Consider the following 25,809-nt stretch of genomic DNA (forward strand, 5'->3'; position numbering starts at 1 on the left):
AGAATATGAAAAACACTAGAAATAATCTTAAACCTATAATCACTGAATAACCTCTTTACCTTTCCAAGACTAAACATTTTATGAAAAATGTTTCACCAAAAAATAACTCACTGCCATTGTATTTCTCGTACTCTAAAAACCACACCTTTTGAAGAGTCATATAGAAACAGGCACCTGAATGTCTTAATGATGAATCATCACTAGCATGCACATTGGAAGATATTATAAAGACATCACCACTAATTACTTCTGTTAAGGATATTTCTGAAGAGATATCATCAATTTTACCCTTCTTAAGTCAAAACTCTTTCTTAATATATCCTACTTTACCACAACTCCAACACTTTAATTTTGATTTACCAGAAGACTCAGACTTACATTTTGATTTAAATTCCTTCCTATCTCCTGACTCTTTCTTACCCCCTCTCTCTTTCGACTGACCTCTCACAAAAAGAGCATCTTTAGAGGAATCATTCAGGGACTTCTCAATTCTTCACTTAGTAGGATGGCAACAACTTCTTCAAATTTTAACTTAGAAGATGTACCACTAAAAGACACTACAAGATTGTTCTATAAATCAGGTAATGAAAAACAACCCAAAGCTATACATTTAGCCTCCTCATCCATTTCCACACGAATAAATTGCAAATGACTAACAATGACATTAAAGTCATTAAGATGACCAGCAACAAAGTCTCCATCATTTATTTTCAAGAGCAATTTATATAATGTTCTCTTTTCATTAATTAGTCATGCGTCCCATTCCTTTATTTGACAGTGGATTAGAGAAATATGTGTATCAAGGCAGTCAAATAATAATTAATTCTTAGCATCCCTGGATATGGATGCAATTTTCCACAAAGAGGTGTTATAACATTTTCCATTTGATTATGTCAGTTTTCTGATAGAGCATTATGCAGGAATTACAAATTGACTTTTAAGAGGATCTTATGTTGACAAAGTAGGGCACTAATCTATAATGGTAATTGTATATTCAATAATGAAAACGGAGTTTACATATATAGGCAATTACATTGCGATGTTTCTAAACGAAACAAACATAAACAGAAGCCAGAATTAGAAACTACCTAAACTAACTAAGATGACCATTAGAGAAGCATTACATAACCAGACACAATTTTTTAGAAGAAAAATTGATTAAAACCCAAAAACGATTTTTAAGGAGAAAATTGCACAAAACCCAAACACGATTTTTTAGGAGAAAAATTATAAAACCCGTCCATGGTATTTTAGGAAAAAATCAAAAAACCCAAGAAACATAGAAAAACCCGAAACCCTAGCCGCCATGATCAGAAAAAATAGTAGGGGAAAACACAGAATATGCAAAGAAATCGCGTATAGAAAATGCGTGGGCCAAAAAACCCTAGTCACTGGAGGAAGGAACACATGTAGAACCCACAAAGGCCAGATCGCACGGGGGCGTTTTCGCTAAGAAATACAAACGTGCACATGGCAAGAGAAAAATCTTAGAAATAAGCTTGAGGAGGTCGTGAGCCGGAACGAATGCACACGAGCTGGAACAAAATGCAAACAAAAATGCAGTTGAAAGTTTTGTGGGTGTGCTGCAAAAACGACGCATTCAAAACGTGCAAGCAAAACACACAAGAATCTCCAAAAACGGCGCCCAGAAACGAAACAGCCACGAAAACCCTCGAACCTCCAAAAACCCTCGAAATTTTCACTAACACTTTTTTCATTTAAATCGATTGAAAAAATCATTCTGGAAAAAATTCCAAAAAGGAGGCCTTGAATTTTTCACCAAACTCTATAAAACCCCATCGACCCACTCTGATACCATGTAATGGTAATTGTATATTGAATAATGAAAACGGAGTTTACATATATAGGCAATTACAATACAATGTTTCTAAACGAAACTAACGTAAACAGAAGCCAGAATTAGAAACTACCTAAACTAACTAAGATGACCATTAGAGGAACATTACATTATTTTAATATAGGAGGAATCTTGAATTGAATAGCATTTGCTTATCTGAGACTGAAATCAGTTTATAGGGGATGTTGGGATTTGAGAACTCCTTTGTGCTATAAATTGAGGTGTATGGCCATTAGAAGAATGGTTTTTCTGTATTTTTCTAGCATAGTGCTTAGTTGTTGATTTGCGGTGCAAAATCGCATGAATCTAAAAATCAGAGGAAGAATCCTCCTTTGGTTGTCTGGGTCAGTCTCATCCCAGAAATGCATTTGTGCTGAAGATATTCTCTTTCTTTTGGGGGAGTTGTTTTGTTGACTGTAACAGCAGTCTACAGCAGACAATCAGATCAGTTTCAGAGGAGTTACTCATAGGATACTTCATATTGTTGCAGGTTACTTGCAGGTGGTTGCATGCTGCTGTCTATTAATGTAACCTAATATATTTGACAATAAGAACACAGCAGCTTCTGTGTGGTATGTTATTTATAAACAAATTTGTAGAGGACATTGCAGTATACTAACAGGAGATTAGTTTGGAACTTTGGTACAATGCTCCTATTTTGTTCCACAGTTTTTGTGCAGTGTCCCCATCAGATGCATTCCATAACACAAAATCAAACAAACATAATCTAATAATGCTCCTTGCCTTCCTATTTGATTTCATCCAATCATCAGAATCCATGCCAACCAGCCACAACCATCTATTATCTCTCTCAACCAAGAGATCTTCAATTTTAAGTTTGCATGACTCATATTTTATCCATTGATCTTTTCAATTTCATCCATTGATGTACTTACCATGATTCCTGTAAAATCAGATTTAAGCTTTACACAGCTCCTGCTGCAACCAAAGAAAATGACTCAAGGAGAGCGTCCCCTCCACAAATCAAGCAAACAAAAGCTTTGATTTCGAATGTTGAAAAAATTAGTGATAATTATCCTATATTAGGATTATACAGATTTCAAAAGTTGATCTAACTCTAATATAAATCAAGAATATGACAGAAATACATAATGAAAACTTTAGCAAATAAAGGGCACATAAAACACTATAACGCTGTATGTATCCTGGAAATACATTTTAGATTATAAAACTCGGCCATAAAACCAGTTCTCTCATTATATTAACATCAAAAAAAAAATGTGCTTACAAATACAAAGAGAAGATCAGAAACACTAATTTTACACCATATCCAATTCTAGAGAAATTTCAACATGTCACTGCACCCAAAATCAGCCATAAAACTACTATCCCAAGCCCTCATTAAATAGGCTTAAAATACCTTACACATTCAAAGATGCTTCCTACAAGATAACTTACACATCTTACAACCCACTAAAAAAGTGAATTCCTTGTAACTCCCAGCTTGACCACTTGACCAAGTTGTCCTATGTGAGATGTAGCACCCACATTCCACATGTGCCAAGATATCTTTTAGCAACCTCTAATGTAACTCCCAATGTGTCATACAACCTGCTAATGATTCCAAAACTTGTCTTATTCAAACATGGGAGTCCTACTCAACATGAGGGTCAATTTCTCGTAAGGCTCCAATGTTGCCTAACCAACTATTGCATCCCTCTTTTCAAATGAAGATTTTTCCTAACAATGCAATGTGATCGTTATGTCATTTATATTATATTATAGCATAATTGGATATGTATCTTAATTGAGTTGCATAATGGATTTGAAATGATTGATTCGATAATGGTATTCTAATGAATATTATGAAGGTAAGAATGGTCTAACCATTTTTATGTTACCAAGTGGATGCAAGATTAACAACGCCCTCAAAGAAAGGGAGAGTATCATCAAGGAAAGGAATGCAGACTTTGGAGGAGATTGAACTTGCCATCGAACCGTGAATCTAGTGTCAAGCCAGTAAGGAAGTTAGTTGTCACCTTGGCAATTAGGGTGGTTGTCTCACCTTGTCAATTAGTTGGTAGTTGGATGTTCTTGTTAATCTTAGAGGATCCGGTTAATACTGAGAGGGGTATTAACAATAATTTGAAATCAAAAACTTACTCATAAAACTTTCACCAAATCAAACATAGACCAACATTTGAGTCATTTACCAGTACCGGTATCTGTTGGTAAACATCTGCTAAACTGATATATCAATGTTCACATTAAGTGTTCATTAACCATGCATAAACTAAAAGTAAAGCATACCATCACATCAAAAACATTTACCAAATGAGCACCATGATTTTCACGTGGAAACCCAAATAGGGAAAAACCACGGTGGGAATTGGTACCCACAAATATTTTGCACTCTTTTGGAATGCACCCTATTAGGAGCCAAGCCCGGCTAGAAGCTTACAATGATGCCCTGTTAGGAGCAAACCCTATTAGGAGTCACTCGGTTAAGGGATTTACCTCAACCTTGTTAGGAGCTTTGATCTATTAGGATCAACCTCGCAAGAGGATTTAGAACTCAGATATTGAGTCACCCTGTTAGGGGATTTTACAATGTGAGGCCTATTAGGACCTACCCAGTTAAGGGATTTTAGCTGATGTAATTGTTAGAGAACAACAGTGAACAATCTGTGTATAGCACTCAACTGCTTGCTTGATCAGATCCAATTAAGTTCCAAGTCTGCATCACTTTGGCAGATCTTTTCACGCCCTGGTTCGGCTTCACACACTTCTCAAAATCACCGACACAACAAACATCAACCTTACCGACAAAAATAACCTTTACAACTAGGTTGGCATCAAAACCCTAAGACTTACAACATAGATCATCACAGATCTTTACAACTCATTACAGATCATCATATGGATCATTACAATCAATTACAATTCAATATCAACTGTTGAATGATCATAAGTCGTCACAGCAAGTCGATCTGATGCAAAGTCAAACCCTTAGCACATTTCGCTAAGCACTTTGCACATTCCCAAGAAATTTGCTCTCCAAACGCGCCAAAAAATCTTTCAAACACTTCACGCAGTTTGTGCCACGTTATCATCAACATGTGAACTTGATGTAGATCACCGCCAAACCAAAAATCATTACCGGTTAAGAGAATTCTTCACCGGTCCTTAAACCCTAGCAAAAACTCAACAGAAATTATAAACATAACTTCTGGTTGTCACAACATGACGCGGTTTCGGTCAGATACATGTTACAATGATAAAAATTCACATTCAAAACCACAAAGCCTCAATCAACACCAATCGCCAGATACAATCAGAATATTTCCTCGTTTACCGGTTAAGGTCCTAATTCCCAGTTTCTTGATTCTTTACCGGTAAGCTCTCTCCGGTAGACCAAAAGATTTAGATGACACAATACAACATAAGTAAACATCAGTAGACATGAATAAACATTAGTTGCCATCAATGACAACACAAATCAATGAACAAAGTCATCCATCATGCAATCTCAATCTCTTCATCACAATGTCAGCTCAAACAGTCTTATAACGGTTCAGTCATCATTCTCCATCTGTATCAATTATGCCAAACATACCAACATTCTCCCCCTTTGGCGTTGATGGCAACACTAAACATCAACATACTCAACTCATACTATTCTGCTCTGTTCTGGATCTTCTCTACCACTCTTCTCTTCTGTGTTGCACCTTATCTACTAGTTACACTTTATCTTCATTTCTTCTCCCCCTTTCTGTTACACATCTTGTCCTCCTTATCATATTTCTTCTCTCATGACTAATCATATTTCTTCTCCCCCTTTGACAGCAATGCCAAAGGTGCATAAGCATCACCAGTCATCAAATTTGTTGTTGTTGTCTTCAACATGTCTGTAAACTCATCTAAGTTGCTCCCCCTGCAAAGTAGCCTGCATCGCATCAATCCACGATGAAAAATATAGTCATTAAGCCTATTGGACTGATGCGTCTCCTGCATCCTAGTTCTTTTTGAGTAGGGATCTAACCCCTAATTTACCTCTGAGATATTCAAAGGTTGTCTTCGGCAATGGTTTAGTGAAAATGTCTGCTAGCTGCTCTTTGCTTGTCACATACTCCATTCTAACTTGTTTTTCCTGTACTCTTTCCCTTAGAAAATGATATTTCAATTCTATGTGCTTTGTTCTTGCATGTAACACAGGATTTTTTGAAATATTAATTGCACTAGTATTGTCACAATAAATAGTTACCGGTTCGGACATATCAAATTTGAATCGTTCAAGCACATGTCTCATCCAGATTGCCTGCATGCAATTCATTGATGCTGCAACATATTCGGCCTCTGATGTTGACTGAAAAACATAAGTTTGCTTCTTACTTGTCCAAGCAACCATTCTTCCTCCAAGAAGAAAAGCTACACCGGTAGTGCTTTTTCGGTCCAAACATTGCCTACCCAATGTGCATCAGTAAACACATTCAAAGAAAAAAAATCTTTATAAGGATACCATACACCATAATCTACTGTGCCTTTCAGGTACCGGAATATCCTTTTCACCGCTACCAAGTGAGTCTCCTTGGTATCCTTTTGAAATCTAGCAACTAATCCAACAACATGCACAATATCAGGTTTGCTATGAACAACATAATGCAGTTTACCAATCATAGACCTGTATTCTTTCTCATCAACAGATGGTGAATCATCTTGTTTAGACGACTTGTAGCCTGTCACCATTGGAGTACCAACCGGTTTACAATCCTCCATGCCAGACGTTTTCAACACCTCTTTAACATACTCTGACAAATAAATATTCCACCATCCAATTGTTGGACCTGCAACCCAATGAAAAATTTAATTTCACCAATAAGAGACATCTCAAATTCCTTTTTCATCTCCTCAGCAAAATCCATGCATAAATCATCATTACCACCAAAAATTATGTCATCCACAAATACTTCAGCTATCAATACTTTGTCTCCATCAGTCTTAAGATATATGTTACTGTCCTCACTGGTACGCTGGAATCCTATCATGATCAGGTGTGCATGCAACCTTTCAAACCATGCTCTCGGTGCCTGCTTCAATCCATACAGTACCTTATGTAGTTTGCAAACCATATCTTTGTCTTCAGACAAAGCAAATCCATCTGGTTGTTCTGTGTACACTTCTTCTTCAAGGATGCCATTAAGATAAGCTGATTTAACATCCATCTGATAGACTTTAAATCCTTTAAATGCAGCATAAGCAAGTAGCATTCTTACTCCTTCCAATCTTGCCACAGGTGCAAACGTTTCACCATAATCTTCTCCTTCTTGTGCATAGCCTTTGCAAACCAATCTTGCTTTATTTCTCACAACCTTACCTTCTTCATTTAACTTGTTTCTAAAGACCCATTTAGTTCCAATCACATTCTTGTCTTCCGGTCTGGGAACAAGTGTCCATGTTTTGTTCTTCTCTATCTGATCCAACTCCTCATTCATTGCATTAATCCAATCATCATCCTTTAATGCCTCTCTTACTGTTTTCGGCTCAATAGTAGAAATCAATCATGAATTTTCTCTAATTTTCCTCCTTGTTTGTACTCCAGCATTTTTATCTCCGATTATTTGTTCTTCTGAGTGATTTAGCCTGACATACCTTGGAATAACCGGTTTTGGTGTTGAGCTTCCTGCTTCATGTTCTTCGTCTTCTTCATCGCTCTCTGCATTTACCGGCTGAGCACCTATTTCGGTAGCATTTTGCTTATCAGTCTTCTGCACTTCCGGTTCTATAAACACAAGTCTTTCTTCATCTTTCTCAAGCTCAGATCTGTTGGTGTATCCAGATTTCTCAGAGTTCATCTATCTTCACATTAGCACTCTCAACGATCTTCTTAGTTCTCTTGTTATAACATTTAAATGCCTTACTCTTTGTAAAGTAACCAAGAAAAATGCCTTCATCACACTTAGCATCAAACTTTTCAGTGTAATCATCTCTCTTAATAAAACATTTACTCCCAAAAATTTTGAAATAACTTACACTAGGAGTCTTTCCATGCCATAATTCATAAGGTATTTTGTTATTACCTTTCTTGACAAGTACCCGGTTCAAAGTATAAGCAGCAGTGCTATCTGCTTCTCTCCAAAACATCTTTGGTACTTCACCTTGAATCATCATGGTTCTAGCAGCTTCAACAACAGTTATATTCATTCTCTCTACTATCACATTCTGTTGTGGAGTTCTAGGAGCTGACATATGTCTCTGAATTCCCTATTCATAACAAATCTTCACAAACTCATCAGAAGTAAATTCACCTCCCCGGTCAGATCTCAAATATTTTAGATTCTTCCCGGTATCTTTCTCAACAAGAGCTTTAAATGCTTTAAACTTACTGAATGTCTCGGACTTTTCTCTCAGAAAAGTTACCCACATCATTTTGGAAAAATCATCAGTAAAGTTCATAAAATACTTATCACTAAAATAGCTCTTAGTCCTCGTAGGACCACAAAGATCAGTATGAACCAAATCAAGACTATTCTCTGAAGAGAATAGACTTACTCTTAAAAGATACAAAGGTCATCTTACCCATCTAACAGTCCTTGCATAACACATTGTCTAGTTTCACAAGCTGGGGCAAACCTCTCATAATACTTGACTTACTAACTTTAATCAAATTGTCAAAATTGACATGACAAAATCTCGTGCCACAACCAGCTGTCTTCAATCTTCACCACCAAACAATCATTTACATTAGTATTCAAATGAAATAGATTACCTCTAGTCTTCTTTCCAGTAGCAATCAATTCTCCATTGTTTCCAAGAATCCTACACACTCCACTTTTGAATTCAAGTAGATATCCCTTATCATTAAGCTGTCCAACACTCGAGAGGTTATGTTTTAGTCCATCAACCCAAAAGACATCATCTGCATTACTCTTCCCATTTAATGAAATTGATCATTTACCTTTAACCATGCAGGGAGAGTTATTACCAAACGTTACAACACCTCCATCAAACTCTTCAAGGGATAAGAACTTACTTTTGTCACCGGTCATGTGGTGTGACAAACCACTATCTATTATCCATTCATCATTGTTATCCATGTGAGACACCAATACCTTCTCATCAATCAAAACCTCCTTCACGGCAACAAATACTATCTCCTCATTGTCATCTTCTTTCGATTCATCATCGGTCACACCTTCATCCACTGCAACATAACAATGTTTCTTGCCTTTTCCTTTGAATTTCCTAAACTTCTCTTTCTTATTAGTGTTAGGGCAATTAGCAGCTATGTGTCCAATTTTACTACAAGAGAAACACTTCAAGGGTATTTTACCTTTATATTTACCTGTTCCTCTAGGGAATCTTTTAGCCAGTAATGCCTCAAGTTCCATCAGATGATCTTCATCATCACCATCACCTCTGCTACCACCATGACTAGACCTGCAACCATGATTATGACAAACATATTTTCCTTTCCTTGCTAATGTACTGGTTACAGAAGCCTTAAAAGCAAATTCAAAAGGCTTAGAAATACTATTATCAAAATTGTTTAGTTCAAATGCAGTCAACTTTCCAATAAGAGAATCAACAGTGACTTTATCTTTTGAAATGGATCTCAGTTCTTGAATAGCAAAAACTCTGATAGAATAATGTGGTAAACAAGTTCTAAGCATTTTACTAACAACAATATCATCTTCAATCTTACCTCCAGTACTCTTTATACCACCTACAACTTCCTTAAACCTTTGATTGTATTGTGCTATGTTCTCACCATCAACCATTTTCATATCATCAAATTTGCCTCTTAAGCTTTCTTCCTTTGCCCTTTCTACATGTTCATCTCCTCCATAAATTAATTTTAATTTCTCCCATACCTCATTTGCAATCTCTAATCCATGAACATCTATATACTCAGAGTCAGACAAAGTACTTACAATTGCTTCAAGGGCCTAAATATTTTCTTCTTGTTCTTTTCGTTCATCCGGTGTCAAGGGGCTGGTAGTAGGAGCAACATACTTAGTTACCACATGATTCCAATATTGTGAACCCATTCCTTTAATGTAGATCTTCATCCGATCACTCCATATCCGGTAGTTGTCCTTGGTAAACTTGGGACGCTCCTTCTTCATCATCTTTCACAGGATCTTTCCCTCAAGTTGTTAAGCTTTCTGTACACAGAGGACCAATGCTCTGATACCAATTGTTAATCTTAGAGGATCCGGTTAATACTGAGAGGGGGGGGTGAATTAGTATTAACAATAATTTGAAATCAGAAACTTAGACTCATAAAACTTTCACTAAATCAAACATACACCAACATTAGAGTCATTTACCAGTACCGGTATTTGCTGGTAAACATCTACTAAACTGATATATCAATGTTGTACATTAAGTGTTCATTAACCATGCATAAACTGAAAGTAAAGCATACCATCACATCAAAAACATTTACCAAATGAACACCATGATTTTCACATGGAAACCCAAATAGGGAAAAACCACGGTGGGAATTGGTACCCACAAATATTTTGCACTCTTTCGGAATGCGCCATGTTAGGAGCCAAACCCGATTAGAAGCTTACAATGATGCCCTCTTAGGAGCAGACCCTGTTAGGAGTCACCCGGTTAAGGGATTTACCTCAGCCCTGTTAGGAGCTTTGATCTGTTAGGATCAACCTCGCAAGAGGATTTAGAACTCAGATATTGAGTCACCCTATTAGGGGATTTTACAATGTGAGGCTTGTTAGAACCTACCTGGTTAAGGGATTTTAGCTGTTGTAATTGTTAGAGAACAACAATGAACGATCTGTGTATAGCACTCAACTGCTTGCTTGATCAAATCCAATTACGTTCTAAGACTGCACCACTCTGGCAGATCTTCTCACACCCTGGTTCGGCTTCACACACTTCTCAAAATCACCAACACAACAAACATCAACCTTACCGACATAAATAACCTTTACAACTAGGTCGGCATCAAAACCCTAAGATTTACAACATAGATCATCACAGATCTTTACAACTCATTACTGATCATCATATGGATCATTACAATCAATTACAAATCAATATCAACCATTGAATGATCATAAGTCGTCACAGCAAGTCAATCTGATACAAAGTCAAACCCTTAGCACATTCCGCTAAGCACTATGCACATTCCCAAGAAATTCGCTCTCCAAACGCGCCAAAACATCTTTCAAACACTTCACGCGGTTTGTGTCGCGTTATCATCAACATGTGAATTTGATGTAGATCACCACCAAACCAAAAATCATTACCGGTTAAGAGAATTCTTCACCGGTCCTTAAACCCTTCTTAAACTCTGGCAAAAACTCAACAGAAATTATAAACATAACTTCCAGTTGTCACAACATGATGCGGTTTCGGTCAGATACATGTTACAATGATAAAAACTCACATTCAAAACCACAAAGCCTCAATCAACACCAATCGCCAAGTACAATCAGAATATTTCCTCGTTTACCAGTTAAGGTCCTAATTCCCAGTTTCTTGATTCTTTACCGGTAAACTCTCTCCAGTAGACCAAAAGATTTAGATGACACAATACAACATAAGTAAACATCAGTAGACATGAATAAACATTAGTTGCCATCAATGACAACACAAATCACTGAACAAAGTCATCCACCATGCAATCTCAATCTCTTCATCACAATGTCATCTCAAACAGTCTTATACCGGTTCAGTCATCATTCTCCATCTGTATCAGTTATGTCAAACATGCCAACATTCTCCCCCTTTGGCATTGATGGCAACACTAAATATCAACATACTCAACTCATACTGTTCCGCTCTGTACCACCCTAAGCAAGAAGATAAGATTGAAGTTCGTTGGCAAAAGACACAAAGATCATTAAGGATGCAAATTCCCATTCCGGTTCGAGATGTCTTCACCAATCCTGAATACTTCAAGTTCTAGCATCCTAAAGCAACATGAAGATTTTCAAAACAGAGGATGATGTAGTTAGAGTCGTGTCTTTGGACACATAGAATAGTTTCAATTGTGTATTTGTAATTTTGTTTTGACAAATTACGTGTAAAAACAAAAATTGTAATTGCAAGTGTCACTTTTACTTGCATTTTTATAAAATGTAATTGTTATCACAAAAGCTTGCACCCTTGTTGAGCTATCAACTCAGCAAACTTGTGAAACGTGGAAACAAACCCGAAGTGTGAGACCTTGTGCAAGGGGGTTGAATCTCTAGAGAAGGTCGGCTTCCTTCTCAATCCAGGTGCAGGTGCTGAACCAACTCAACACTCCAAATTATACTTCAAAACCCATCCTAACAGCTTGCAGAGGAAAAGCGAAGAGAGAAATGCTTAAAATGAAAGGAGGTGATGCACCAAGATAAGAGATGTTTCTCTCCCCACCCGAAATGGCACAAAGAATCAACTGAAATACCTATTGTGAGGTACTCACACATCGCCCCATTGCAAATGGGGACCTCCACTTTTTCGCTTTCTAGGTTAGTCGTCTTAGCTTAGTTGTTATTTGTTGTTGAGTCTTTGCTATTAACCTTTTGTTTGTAGTTGCTCAAGAGTTGATCAAGTCTCCCTTAGTCGCCCCATTGCAAATGGGGACCTCCACTTTTTCGCTTTCTAGGTTAGTCGTCTTAGCTTAGTTGTTATTTGTTGTCAAGGCTTTGCTATTAACCTTTTGTTTGTAGTTGCTCAAGAGTTGTTATTTGTTGTCGAGTCTTTGCTATTAACCTTTTGTTTGTAGTTGCTCAAGAGTTGATGAAGTGAGGTTCAACACTCCCTTTGCCCAAGAAAGGCATAATCCCTTCCACTTCTCCTAGTCCCATCAGTGGGCGCCCAAACGCGATCACTCCCATTTCAATTCCTCACCGTCGCCACTACCATTTTCACTTCTTCTAGCTGCCTTCCATTTCACTCAATATCCTCTACCCACCTACCTTTCTATACTCCATCTACCCTTCTTTCCACCCATCCCCATATCCTAACCCACTTCACCTGCATGACCTACCTTATATTTCCTTACTTCCATCCCACATCCTTAACCTACCCCTACCACTACCTTTACCTTTACCTCCATTACCCCTTCCATCTCATTCACCTACCTACCTTCACCTATACCCTCACCTGCCTAACCCTCTTCCCATCCTAGCATACTCACTCACTACCCTTCGCCTACATTTACACTTACCTATACCTCCCTACCCTTCACCTACACTCACACCTACATCCTCTACCCTCCATCTCACACCCCTTACCCTTCTACTTCCCTTAGCCTACCCTTTCCCCCCGTCCTAACCCACCTTCCATTTCCTACCTTTTCCCTTAACTACCACCTTACCCCCTTACCCTTTTTATTACCCCTTATACCTCCCGTTCCATTTTACTCCCCATATATCTTAACTCCTTTCACCAACCCCTTTTACATCCCACATACTAAACCTCCTCACCCCACGTATTTCCTACCTTCATCATCCATACCCGTTATGTCTCCCTTTTCCCAAACATCCACTCCTTCCCTTCCTCACATGGCATTTCCCCTACCACTCTTCCCTTCCCCATAACACCTCACCTTTCTTAATCCATCCTTACCACATCACATGTTGGGCCCCACTTTAAACTCAAAATGGAAAATTAAATAAGATTTTTAAGGACTCGCCTATTGGGCCCCACAAAATCTCAAATGGAGATTTGGAAAGCATGTTTTAAGGCATAATATTTCCTTTGACTTCCTTTACCACGTAGCCTTGATTGGGCCCCACCAAACTCTAAGGTGAAGGAAAAAGTTTGAAGGCAAATTTTTTTTAAAGAAGGAAAACATCCACCTCGCCATTTCCTTGCAAGGTGTGGCATCAAAAAGATAGGGAGCTGGCCTTTGAATGAGGATGTGTCACTTTAACAAGAACAGAGTAAAACAGACCCTTAACATCCAATGCCTATATAAAGGGAGTATTTCGCATCATTTTAACAGCATTCTGATCAGACATTTAGGCAGTTTTAGTGATAGAGATCAGCGATTTTGGCAACAAGATTTTGATCATCACATTGATCAAATACTTCTTCAAGATGCTGCTTGATTTAAGAACATTGTTATCCAGTCTTTTGAAGGCAAAGAGGCAGATTTTGAAGGAATTCCAGATCATTTTCCAAGGTTCTGATTTGATGTAAAGTATCAGCAATTTTAGCAGACCTAATTCCGATTTTAAGATCAGACCTGATTCTGGCAATTTTTTTAGATATATCCTATCTATGATTCAATCAGTATCATCATGTCCAGCCTTAGAAATCCATGTTCAAAATTGAATGGGTTGTAGAAGTTTGATATTTGCAGAAAATTGTCTTCATTCTTAATGTTTTAATGCAAAATATTTCTTGCTTTCCAGGTTTGATATGAAGATAGAAGAAAAGATAAAGATGAGTACCCAAGGAAGCATGGAGGACAAGTCACGTTGAGATTCAACTCACATTTCAAGACAACATCAATCTGGAAGATAGCTATTCAGAAATGACTTCCTCTACCATTCAAGTGATCTGATTACACTTACATTGAGAGGCAGGTTGAAAGGACAGGTTTTGATTAAGTACATGATAATTTCAAGCGCTCCCTGGTTGGAGTGAAATCTGCTTCCATTGCTCATAGTTCGGAGCGATGTGGACTTCTTGAGCAGCATCTGAGGCACTTGAATGGATGAAATGAAAGGAGTGAGCGAAGAATGTATTAAATTTCAAGTTTGGATTTCAACTTCATGTGTGGAAGTAGGAGAGCGAAGAAGATTGCAAGACCACTACCTTGAGCAGATTGAATGTTTGGGAAGAGTCATTTTAAGTTAAGAAGATGAAAGGTAGAAGTTCAAACAAACTTCATGTTCAAGCATCTATGAGCGCACTTCACAAATAGGAAGAGATGAGCGAATTTCATGAACATGTTAACTAGAGCGAACTTCATGTGGTGGCTGATAGGAGCGAATTTCATAAGCTTGCTAAGTGGAGCGAATTTCTTACTTCATGAATTCCCTAGTAAGAGCGAATTCCTTTCATGTGCCTTGAAGCAGATTCAATTTCAAGATCAAAACAAACTTCATGACTTGAGACACATGAGTGAACTTCATGAGTTGAAGGAGAGGAGCGAACATCAAGAATGAGCACAAATGAGCGAACTTCACCTTCAAGCCTACATGAGTGAAATCGGAAGTAGAGGAGCGAAGGATATTTGATAGCATTTACCTTGAATGGATTCGATTTGAAACGAATTTCACAAACTCAACAAGAGGAGCGAACTTCATGAGTTGGAGAAGAGGAGCGAACTTCAGGAGTTGAAGGAGAAGAGTGAATTTGTTTCATATATGCCAAACAGCCAATAGATCATTTCCTTGTGCCAATTTGATGTCTTAACAGAGAACAACTTGAATTTGAATGATGAAAGGTAAGTTAGAGGGCTACTTCACAAACTCAATGACATGAGCGAATTTTAGGGATTGAATGACATGAGCAAACTTCATGAATTGAACTACATCAGTGAGCTTCATGTTTTGGCATACATGAGCAAATTTCATGTTGAACTTCATGAACTCCACTACATGAGCGAACTTCAAGGATCAGCATAGATGAGCGAATTTGCCCAAAACAAGATACAAAACTACAAATAGATCATTTCCTAGAGCTTATTTGATGCCTTAACATGCCTAAGAGAGAATAATTTTGAATGAAAGGCAAGTAAGAGGTTAACTTCATGTTGGGAGCAAGATGAGCAAACTTCATGATTTGGGGTAGATAAGCAAAGTTCATAGTGGAGGAGTGAAAGGGATTTGAAAACATTTACCTTGAGTTGATTCAATTTGAAACAAACTTCATGGACTCCACTAGATGAGCGAACTTCAAGATTTGATACACGAGCGAACTCATGTTTAAAGCTAGATGAGCGAACTTCAGGGATTAAGATAGATGAGCGAATTCTCTCAATAGTCTAATAGTAAGTCGGCCAGCTTGAAAGGATTTACTAATTTTATTTCATTACACTAAGTCGACCTATATGGGAAATGACACAATCTTCCCCTAATCGCCTATAAGAGGAAGCTCAATCCATCATTTCAAACACCGATCAAATCCAACTCCTCTTTCTAATCAGCAAACTTCAGGAGCAGATTAGCGAATTTTATCAGCAAGGCAGTGAGTTCAATCATCATCTACAGCGAATTCAGTCAAGCATCGACATCAAATCTGATCCAGAAGCAGCGACTCCAATCAATAGTGACAGCAAAATTCACAAAGGAAGAAGCGAATTCATCAAGGAGACAACAAATTTGCTCAAACCAAGGAGTGACCTCCTCTATAGATGCCCTTGTTAAACCTGCAAATCACATGAAATCACATAATTACATCAAACTAGGAGGTTATAATAGAAGGGATATCATACGTGTCTGATGCTTGCTTGTTTGTTATGCAGGAGATGAAGAAAGAAATCAAGGAGATCGCATTGGAGGGGGAATAAAACAAGTCGCTCGAGGATCAAATTTCAACATCAAGATTAGGATGCAAGGAAGATATCCTCAAGGGAACTTCATGGACAAATACAAGAAGGTGATTACACAAGATGCATTCATCTACACAAAGGCATGATCCACAACATCAACGACATGAAGGGAGTCACAAGAGAAGTAATTCCGAACGAGAGAGACAGTGGTGACATCAAAAGTTCATTCTAAGGCAACTTCAATACTTTGAAACTAAGATCTATACCTTGCACCTCCATTATTGAAAACCTCAAAAGTATATTTTCAAAAGAGTTAATCAAAGTTAGAACATCATCATCATCGCGGAAGCTAGACAATGTTGAGTATCAAGAAATATTCCTTCATGATGATCTATCAAGCCTACAAAGTGCAAGTCAAAGGTGGCGTCCTAGTCATCATCCCAGTCACTATCTCTACCAATCAAAGAAGTTCCACATCAACATGTCTAGATGCAATGTGCCCGACTCATACATGAAGGCATAAACTTCAAGGCACCTACCTCTGTTATCCATTGGTCAAATATTCTGGAGGTGACACGTCTCAAAATGTTGTAATTGTTTCATTGGCTAAAATTGAGTTTGTTGTAACAAACCCTAATTAGGGTTTTCATTGTAAAATCTTGGTCGTTGATGGAGATTTGATCCTAACTGTTTATTGTAATGAGCTCTCATTATAAAGCTCAAGCTCCTCATTTTGTAAAGGCTAATAGTGAATAGAATAAAATAATAGATAGCTTAGAAGAATAGCAATTAGAGTAGAAGTTAGATTAGGAGAAGGAAAATATTGTTGTCAAAGCCTTGTTGTAAAGAACAATTGATTTCATTCAAGTTATGGTGAATTTGATTTGTTACTTCAACAACTCGCATGGTCTTTACTTCTTAATTTGCTTTCATGTTGATTAGATTGAGTGAAAGAATTTGTTAAATGTATTTGTGTGGAATCCGTTTAGTCCATTCCATTAGCCTCTTGCTGATTGTAAGTGTGCCTTGTGTAGTCAACTGGAATGATATGAGCTTAACTTCAAATTGTTATGCGTCCATTGTTTATGTATTAACTTGAATGGTCAGCAATGTTTGATGGTAATGATTTGAACATCTTTGAAATGTCCTTAGAAGATTGCACTGAGCTTGTGTCAAATTGTTCAAGTTGATGCTGAGACCTCGCCCAGTAGGATTCCATCTAATCATTCATCCATTTTCTTGCATTCTTAGGATTAGAATAGACTCTCTCAACCCTTTTCTTTTGCCATTTTTTCAATTCAAGTTAGTTTAGGAAAGAAAGCATCACAAGATTGTAACATCGGATTATCAAGTTCTAGTGATTCAAGCATTCGACAATTCAACATAAGTCCCTTTGTGATACCAGCAATCACATCAACCAACTGTGCTTATCCACACGTCGTAACCCGACATACAAGAACCTTGGAGTTGTCTCAAGTGATCCTGAAGCCAATCTTCAACATTTGAGAACCTTTGTTCCAGAGAGGATAAGATACTTTTGGGTATTTTATTTTGTGTTTGCATGTGCCTAAAAAACACATCAATAATGCCCAGAAGATGCACAAACTTCAGTTGCATGAATGACGTCAACGCATGTATGGAGGTTAGAACTTACTGAATGTCAAGAGGGGAGAAAGTTTCCCACAAGTCACACCCAAAAACAGGTTAACACAACATATATGTGAAAGAAAGCCACAAACATACACTTACAATGAAGGTAAGAACACATACACAACATGCATAAGTTGAAGTAAGGCAAGAATGATGATTTCAATTCATTGTAAGGCCAATGGCCAAACTTACAGTTGCAGAAATGCAAGATAAATACAAGTCTTCAAGAGAAGTGAAAGAGCATACATAGAAAAAGCTCAAGCCAGAAGGGAAAGAACCCTTTACAATGAGGCTTAACGGCCTTTATATAGAAAACCGGTCGTAGAGGAGAGACCATTGGTCAAGGAAGAGAAACCTTGACCCTTGTGTGTGCAGGGAAATGTCAGTAAGGGAATGCAGGGAAGTGCATGCACCTGACATTGTGTACATGCAAACAACCCGGCCATACCCTGACAACGCAATCCCAAGAAGAAAGGGACTTCTAGAAGGTGGATTGCCTGACATTCCAAAATCAGAGCATGCAGGCATGACATAAGTAACCATAAATAAGCATGGCCTTGTACTCCACCTGATGGAAATCCTGCAAAAATCATTAAATGCACCCCTGTAGCTCCACGAAAGAAGGTGTACAAGTCGCAAGAGTTGTTGGAGCATTAAAAGCTTTGAGTGTTGATCACGCCATTTGGAAGTGTTGCAAGTCGTAGGAAGTCGGAATACTCAGGAAACTTGGGCTTCCAGAATTGGAAAGACTTAAACTTTGGGATTTCGGGATTCCAAAGAAGGGAAAGGCAAGGACATGGCGATTTCGGGATTCCGGGATTCCGAAGAAGGGAAAAGCAAAGACTTGGCGATTTCGGATTCCAAGATTTCGAAGAAGGGAAAGGCAAGGACTTCCTTTTGACAAGACAACACTTCACACTTCATGATTCCATTGTTTTCTCTTTGATCAATCGAGGCAGCGCTGGTCCATAGAACATATCTCTGATCGGTTCTCGCTGATGGACCAAGGGTGTCATAAAATGACAACAGTAATTACATGTAAATTAGGACTGTAGTTGGAATATGTCATGGTGGTTGAGAGAATTTCTCAAGTTAGTTAGGATCCTCCCACCTTTTTCTCAAGGCTCCTCTCCTATAAATACTTGAGGGGGTCTATTGTAATGGATATCTTTTGGCAATGCAACAAAATTCTGTTAGTTTGTATATGCACTCTAAGACTTTGAGCTTAGATGTAAATCAAATTGCTTTCAATAAAGAGGCAAGTTGTGTTGAGACTTTGTGCCAATTCAAGTTTGTTATGTGACGACATTTTCTGGACTTGATTGTGATCTTTGTTCTATTGTTCAAGAGGGATTTAAATGCCATCTTGCGACTTTGAGCTGCTTATTGTGCTTGGAGTTTTAGATTGGTTTTAAGATTTGATACTGCAGACTTTGAGCTGTTTGTCACATTTGAAGCCAGTGTAGAAAGCTCAAGCAAAGGGGATAACTTGTAGACTTTGTGATGTTTTTATTTTCTATGTTTGTGCATAAGAGGTGCATCATGTAATTAGACTTTGAGCTGCTACATACTGTACTTGGTTACCAGAAAATCATCTAAAAAGGTTGATAGGAGAATAGATAGTTGAAGACTTTGATCTTTCTTTCTGTTTTCCCATCTCGGGGAAGTGACGGAGGTCTTTGTGCTTTCATGGAAACTTTGCTTCCCTTTATTAACCAAATCCTACAAAAAAGTCTCATTTCTGTATTTGCTGTTATTTATTTCCAATTGCTATTACTTTTTTGTGAAGAGAAAAGAGTATAGATTTTTTTTAAAGAAGAAGAAAGACTGTTGTCTCACCATATTAGATTAGTTTAGTTTGTAGCTAGGGGGAGCCTTCCCTAAATTAGGAGAGTATCATACTCACACACTGTGGCTGAAACCACAATTTTGCACATCCCCCAGGTGTACAAAATTTTCAACCAACATAAATGAATATTTGTATACGTGCTTCCAATTATGGAAGACGTACGCATATACATATGTACATGCATATAGTTAAACGTATGAAATATGGCTCGCAATGAGGATACATACATACATACATAGTTTTCAACCAACATAAATGAATATTTGTATATGTGCTTCCAATAACGGAAGATGTACGAATATATGTATGTACATGCATATAGTTAAACGTATGAAATATGGCTCGCAATGAGGATACATACATATATATATATATATATATATATATATATATTGATTAAAGGAGATAATGATAATGTCTTAATAATGAATTAATTTCATAATCGTCAATGCTAGCTGATGCTTTTGCTTTGACTCAATCTTTGTGAGGCGTTTGCACCCATCACCACTTCATGTGCGAGCTGTCTCTTGTTTCAGTTTCTTTTGATTGAAACTCCCTCTTCTTGGAGTGGTAATCACCGCATAATTATCTTTTGGAGTGGTAATCACCGCATAATTATCTTTAATAAGAGTTCATTCTTTCAAAAGAGGGTTCCATTGCTTTCGTTCCATCATCATCATCTCAGTAGGAGAACGAACTTCACATTGGCATTCTCTATTATATTTTTTTTAATCTGCTCTCAGTCTATGAACCAAATCGGAAAAGAAAAGAAAGATATATCTTATTCTTGAGCTCTCATTGTCGGTATCCACATTGCTTCAATGGAACTTTGTGTCATAATCTGCCATTGATCAGGCATGCTTGCATCTGTCAATTCTTTCATATCAACAGAAAAAAATAAATGCATTTATTTTTTATTTATTAAGAAGCATGTATCAATTTCATATCCAATTGTAAATGCAGAGGTTGATCATATATTTTGATTGTAGAGTTTACACATTTAAAGAACAGAAAAAAATGAAAATAAAAGGATTTTGCTTGGTTAGCCATGATCATACTATCATATATTACTGTGAATACGCTGTCATGTGTAGCCGTGTGCTTACTGTCTTGAGAAGCCGAGGTATAGCTGTTGCATAATGCATAAGAGGGTTGCTTGCATACCGGTACTATGGTATGTCGAGCAGCTTTCTGTGAAACTATTTAGTAGACAAAGTAAGCTCATCTGATCTAACAAATATAAACAAAACAGCTACTCAAGCAATAAAAGATTAATAGTCAATTCAGGCAGTCAGTTCTGATCTTATTTTCCAGCAAAGAAAACAGATATAGAAAACAACAGTATGCAGAATCCTTGTATAAAATCGTATCATCATCTACGCAGAAAAAGAAACACAATTTAAAGCTAAGTAATAATATCTGAATTGTTAAGATTGTGGAATCATGTTTAAGATTGATCAGTCGATCATGAGTTAAACAATGAAATGTTGAGTCCACTTTTGGGTCAGTTATATATTGGCTACAGTTGTAGTGTGACTAGTTATTATCATTAATTCTAGAAGGTCATTGTAGACCATTAATGTCAGTAACTGTTATGAAACCAGTTGGTTAAAGATTCGGTGGGTCGGTTGAACCTTAATGCTATACATGTGTGTGCAATGTCCCCTATTTATAAAGTGCCTTAAACCAGTTGTTAATTCTTGATTAATTCTTATCATCATCGCCATCTTAGGATCACTATTTTATCTTAAAGTTATCCCTGAGTATTGTATTGACAAGTCACTAGTCTTCCAAAGTGAATCGCTACTTTATTCCAAGCTGTCATACTTCTTCTCCGTTGATAGAGGGTGACATGGCATCAAGACTGGGACATTGTAATGTCCCCACTTTGAAATAGAATTTGATCATGAATAATAATAATAAAATTAAAATATTAAAAACTAAATTAAAATATAATTAAAAAAAATCATAAATTGTAAATGGTAATACAATGGTTCAAATTCTAATCCATAATTCTTTTCATATACATTCATGTTGATGTATTAAATGTTGGTCATAATCCCTATTTTGTGTTATATCTCTTGATAATTTATTTATGAAGAAATATCTTGATTATATTTACTGATTACATACACTAATTTAAGAATAATAATTAATATTTATATGAGCCTCCCATGTTAATTAATAAACAATATTAGCCAAAAACAAAATGAATATTAATCAAATAAATTTCACAAGCAGCCATTAAGGGGGAGGACGTGACTTTCAATACAGCCCCGTCCCTACCAAAAGGAAACCCTCTTACCATTTTTAATAGAAGCCCGATACTTCTTGGGAGGTGGGTTAGAAGGTAAGGAAAGAGGAAATAAAGGGAGATGTGAGCAGTCCCAGGGTTTGGGAATACGTGCTGAGGAAGATATAGAAACTGCCAGCAAGGATAGAAAGAACAGAAAATCGGGGTCTGCTAGAAAGGAAAGGAAAAAGCAAGGAATCTTCAAGGCTGCCAACAGGGATAAGGAAATAGAGCCAGAAGCAACAGGTATGTATGAGTCTGACTTCTGATTTAATTTTAGAATATAACCAGTCAGCAATTTATATATATTAAAATCTTATTTGTATGTCATTAAATATAACTGCTGTAATAAAAAAGGTAGCATTTATATGATATTAAGTTGAGAAGCAAATTATATATAATTATTCAGACAATATTGAAATGATTATACAGAACAGCACTGTTAAACATAATACATATAGATATACATTTGTTAATGGGATCCAAAAGGAATAAGGCAATCAAATTCAGTTTGTAATAAATTGCTATAATACTGTGCAATGCTAATAATATAAGATGCAGCATCGACAATTAATGAATAATTCTGATTTAAAGTAATACTAACAGAAAGAACAGTTAACAAAACTGATATAAGACACTAAGGCAATGTGATATAATGGAAATATAATAACTATGTCAAATACAATTGACTATCATAATTAGTTGAACTGGATAACAAATATGACTTCATTAGAATATCATAATTGGTTCATTGCATAACAGGGGCCATCTCTTAGGTACACCACTCCAGAGTGGATGCCTAACCCCTGCCACATGGAGCCAAGAGGGATGAAGCATCTGCTCTTGGGCTTAAGAGAGGAGGTGGTTGTGATGAGGAGGAACGGCGATAGAACACCTCGCTAGGTACACCACTCCATGATGGATGCCTAACACCTGCCATATGGAGCCAAGGGGGATATGGTATTCTGCCCTTGGGCCTAGGAGGGATGGGGTTGTGATGAGGGGGAACGGCGATAGAACACCTCGCTAGGTACACCACTCCATGATGAATGCCTAACACCTGCCATATGGAGCCAAGGGGGATATGGTTATCTGCCCTTGAGCCTAGGAGGGATGGTTTCTTGGACACCCTATCCAACTAATGGACTAAAGGAATTGATTAGTAACTGACTTACAAACTGACTTTATATAATAATCTAATCTCATCTAGAAAAAATAATAATCTGATTATATTCAACAATTATAATTCTAATAGTCATTAATATAGCAGATTTGATATCATTTAATATAATTCATATTTCAGTTTTAAGTATTATTTCATATATGTTCTCTAATTTTGTTGCAGGAAATCAGTATACAAAGGTACGACTATAAAACCTAATTACTTATTTATAGATTTGGCCAAATTTAGGTTAAATTAAAGCGTAACTAATTCGGGGGCATTATAGACATGAGAGTCCTGTTAATGTGTATTTTGTACACGACCAAACACAGAATAAAATACCCAGAGGTATCTTATCCTCTCTTGATTAACGTCTCTGAATGCTGAAGATGTCGCGAAAAGGATCAATCAGGATGACTTCAAGGTTCTTTTTTGTAGGATCTCTACGTGTGGATAAGCACCAGTGATCGTTGTGTTTGCTATTTCTTCAAGGGGCCTTACGTACTTTCAGAGAAAGCTTGTCCGTGTTACTTTCTTTCCAAATGAAGGAACAGGACTTTCCTAACACTAACAGATTTTCAAAAAAATGTCAAAAGATAAGGGTTTCGGGGAATAGAGACTTAAACTGATCCTAAGAATGACTCAATGAAGGCTAGACTTGATAAGATTCTACCAATTTCAATATCGCCAAGAAATTACAACTCTACTGGAATTGATGCGATCTTCTAAGGGGATTCAATAGCTTTCAAATAATCAAGGATATAGATACTATCATAGAGATACATATCAATACTTCCAATAATGATTGAATTCTTAATCAATCTTAATGTTTCCAGTTGACCACACAAGGCGTCCTCACAATCAGTAAGAAGCTAGTGGTTTGGAATGTGAATCTTATCAAAGATCAGGCACAACAATTCGTCCTTCAAACTTAAAATTTAAATGCTATTTCAACTGAGAGTGATTCAAGAAGATAAACAATCATGAAGATAGCCACAAGTATTGCAATAAAACACCATAACTTCAATATTTTATTGATCTCATAGCCAAATGGACAACAATTGTTCAAAATTCTTTCTTCACTACTCAATCTTGCTACAAACAATGACTAATTTCTCTCCAACTTTCTAACTTTCTTTACTCTAAACTCTCTCTAACTTTTTAAAATGAAATGAGTGAGGGCATATATAGCATCCTCAAATACAATGAATGGCTTGGATCAATTCGAGATCAATGGCCAAGATTTTACAATGAAACCCTAATTAGGGTTTGTTACAACAAACTTAATTCTGACCAATGAAATAATTGCATTATTTGGACACATGTCTTCTCTGGAATATTCGACCAATGGATAGTTGGGGTAGGTACATCGAAGTTTGTGCCATCTCCAATGAGTCAGGTACATTGAATTTGGACACGCTGAGGTGGACCAACCCGACTGGAGGAGTGATGACTGGGATGCCACCTTGTCTGACACTTGGTTGATGTTCAATTTGGTGATGCTGAGAAGCTAACTTTAGTTAACTCTTCTGGAACTGTCTGCTTCTTCAACGAACCCTTGCTTTAACTTCCTTTGTCTTCGATGTGCAGGATGAATGGTGTACCTTTCCTTCGAATGCTGGACTGGAAGAGGTCATCCCTGATGATGCTGGACTGGAGAAGGTCGTCCTTGTTGATGCTGGACTAGAGAAGGTCGTCCTTTGATGCCTACACAAAAGATTAAAGTTAGTCTTTGAGTATAATATCTTAAAGCATAGGATCTAAGACCTTTCAAGGGGATAATTTTGGACATTAATTTGAAAATGATAAATCCAAGAATTATAAACTTTCAAATTAATTATGAGCTTGAAATCAGATTTTACAAGACTTGAATTTTAAAAGATTGCTATGAAATCAAAATAAGTCTTGAATAAGAACTTCAAAAAAAATGATTCTTCATACCTCCTTCCTTGAAAGCTTAACTATGAACCTTGGAAAAGTGAAGGAAGAAGATCAGATTTTGCTGGATAAAGATTGAATTTTGGTCTCCCTTTGGATGAATTATGCCTCAATTAACCTTCAAAAGAACTTCGCCTTCCACTAGCCTCCAACCACTTAGCAAATTCTGGAAATTAGCCTCCAATTTAGCAAGAAATTCGCCTCCAATCTGGTATAATTCGCTCCTCCAATCTGCTCTTGAAATTCGCATGAGAAGAATAATGAATGAATGATTTGAAAATGCTACAACACTCCTCTCTTATATAGGGCGCTCACCCTAATTAACCATGAGGCCGACCTAGTTTTTTAGCAATAAAACAAATAAAATCCCCTTTAAAAGGGGGCCGACTTGCTTGTAAAAGCAAATAAATGAATTTGAGCGCTCACCTTTATTTTTAAAATTAATTTTAAGGCTTGAAAGGTGTTCTTTCTCATTTGTTTTAAGGCTTAAAACTAATTGATTCAATTGCAAATGCCTTAATTCATGCGAATTTCATTTAACTTCTTGAATTTGGCAAATTTAGAGAAAATTTGGGAATATTAAGTTTTGATTGAGGCTTAATAAAGTTTCCTTTCTCCCTTAGGCATTGAA

The 25,809-nt window shown here is 37.0% G+C and overlaps 1 protein-coding gene across 5 annotated transcripts in view; it reads right to left on the reverse strand.

Moving 5' to 3' along the window:
* LOC131856088 (uncharacterized) overlaps positions 1 to 25,809 on the reverse strand; it is an 85,828-nt gene that overhangs the window by 50,872 nt on the left and 9,147 nt on the right. For 2 of the 5 annotated variants that reach the window (XM_059207348.1, XM_059207349.1), the window contains exon 4: positions 20,844 to 20,984. The exons of 2 other annotated variants lie outside the window; for them this stretch is intronic. In XM_059207348.1, the coding sequence (XP_059063331.1) occupies positions 20,844 to 20,984 (141 nt within the window). The remainder of the gene's footprint in view (positions 1 to 20,843; positions 20,985 to 25,809) is intronic. One more of the 5 variants, XM_059207350.1, reaches the window with a different exon arrangement.

Source organism: Cryptomeria japonica, chromosome 6 (genome assembly GCF_030272615.1).
Source record: "Cryptomeria japonica chromosome 6, Sugi_1.0, whole genome shotgun sequence".
In the NCBI taxonomy this organism is placed as follows: Eukaryota; Viridiplantae; Streptophyta; class Pinopsida; order Cupressales; family Cupressaceae; genus Cryptomeria; species Cryptomeria japonica.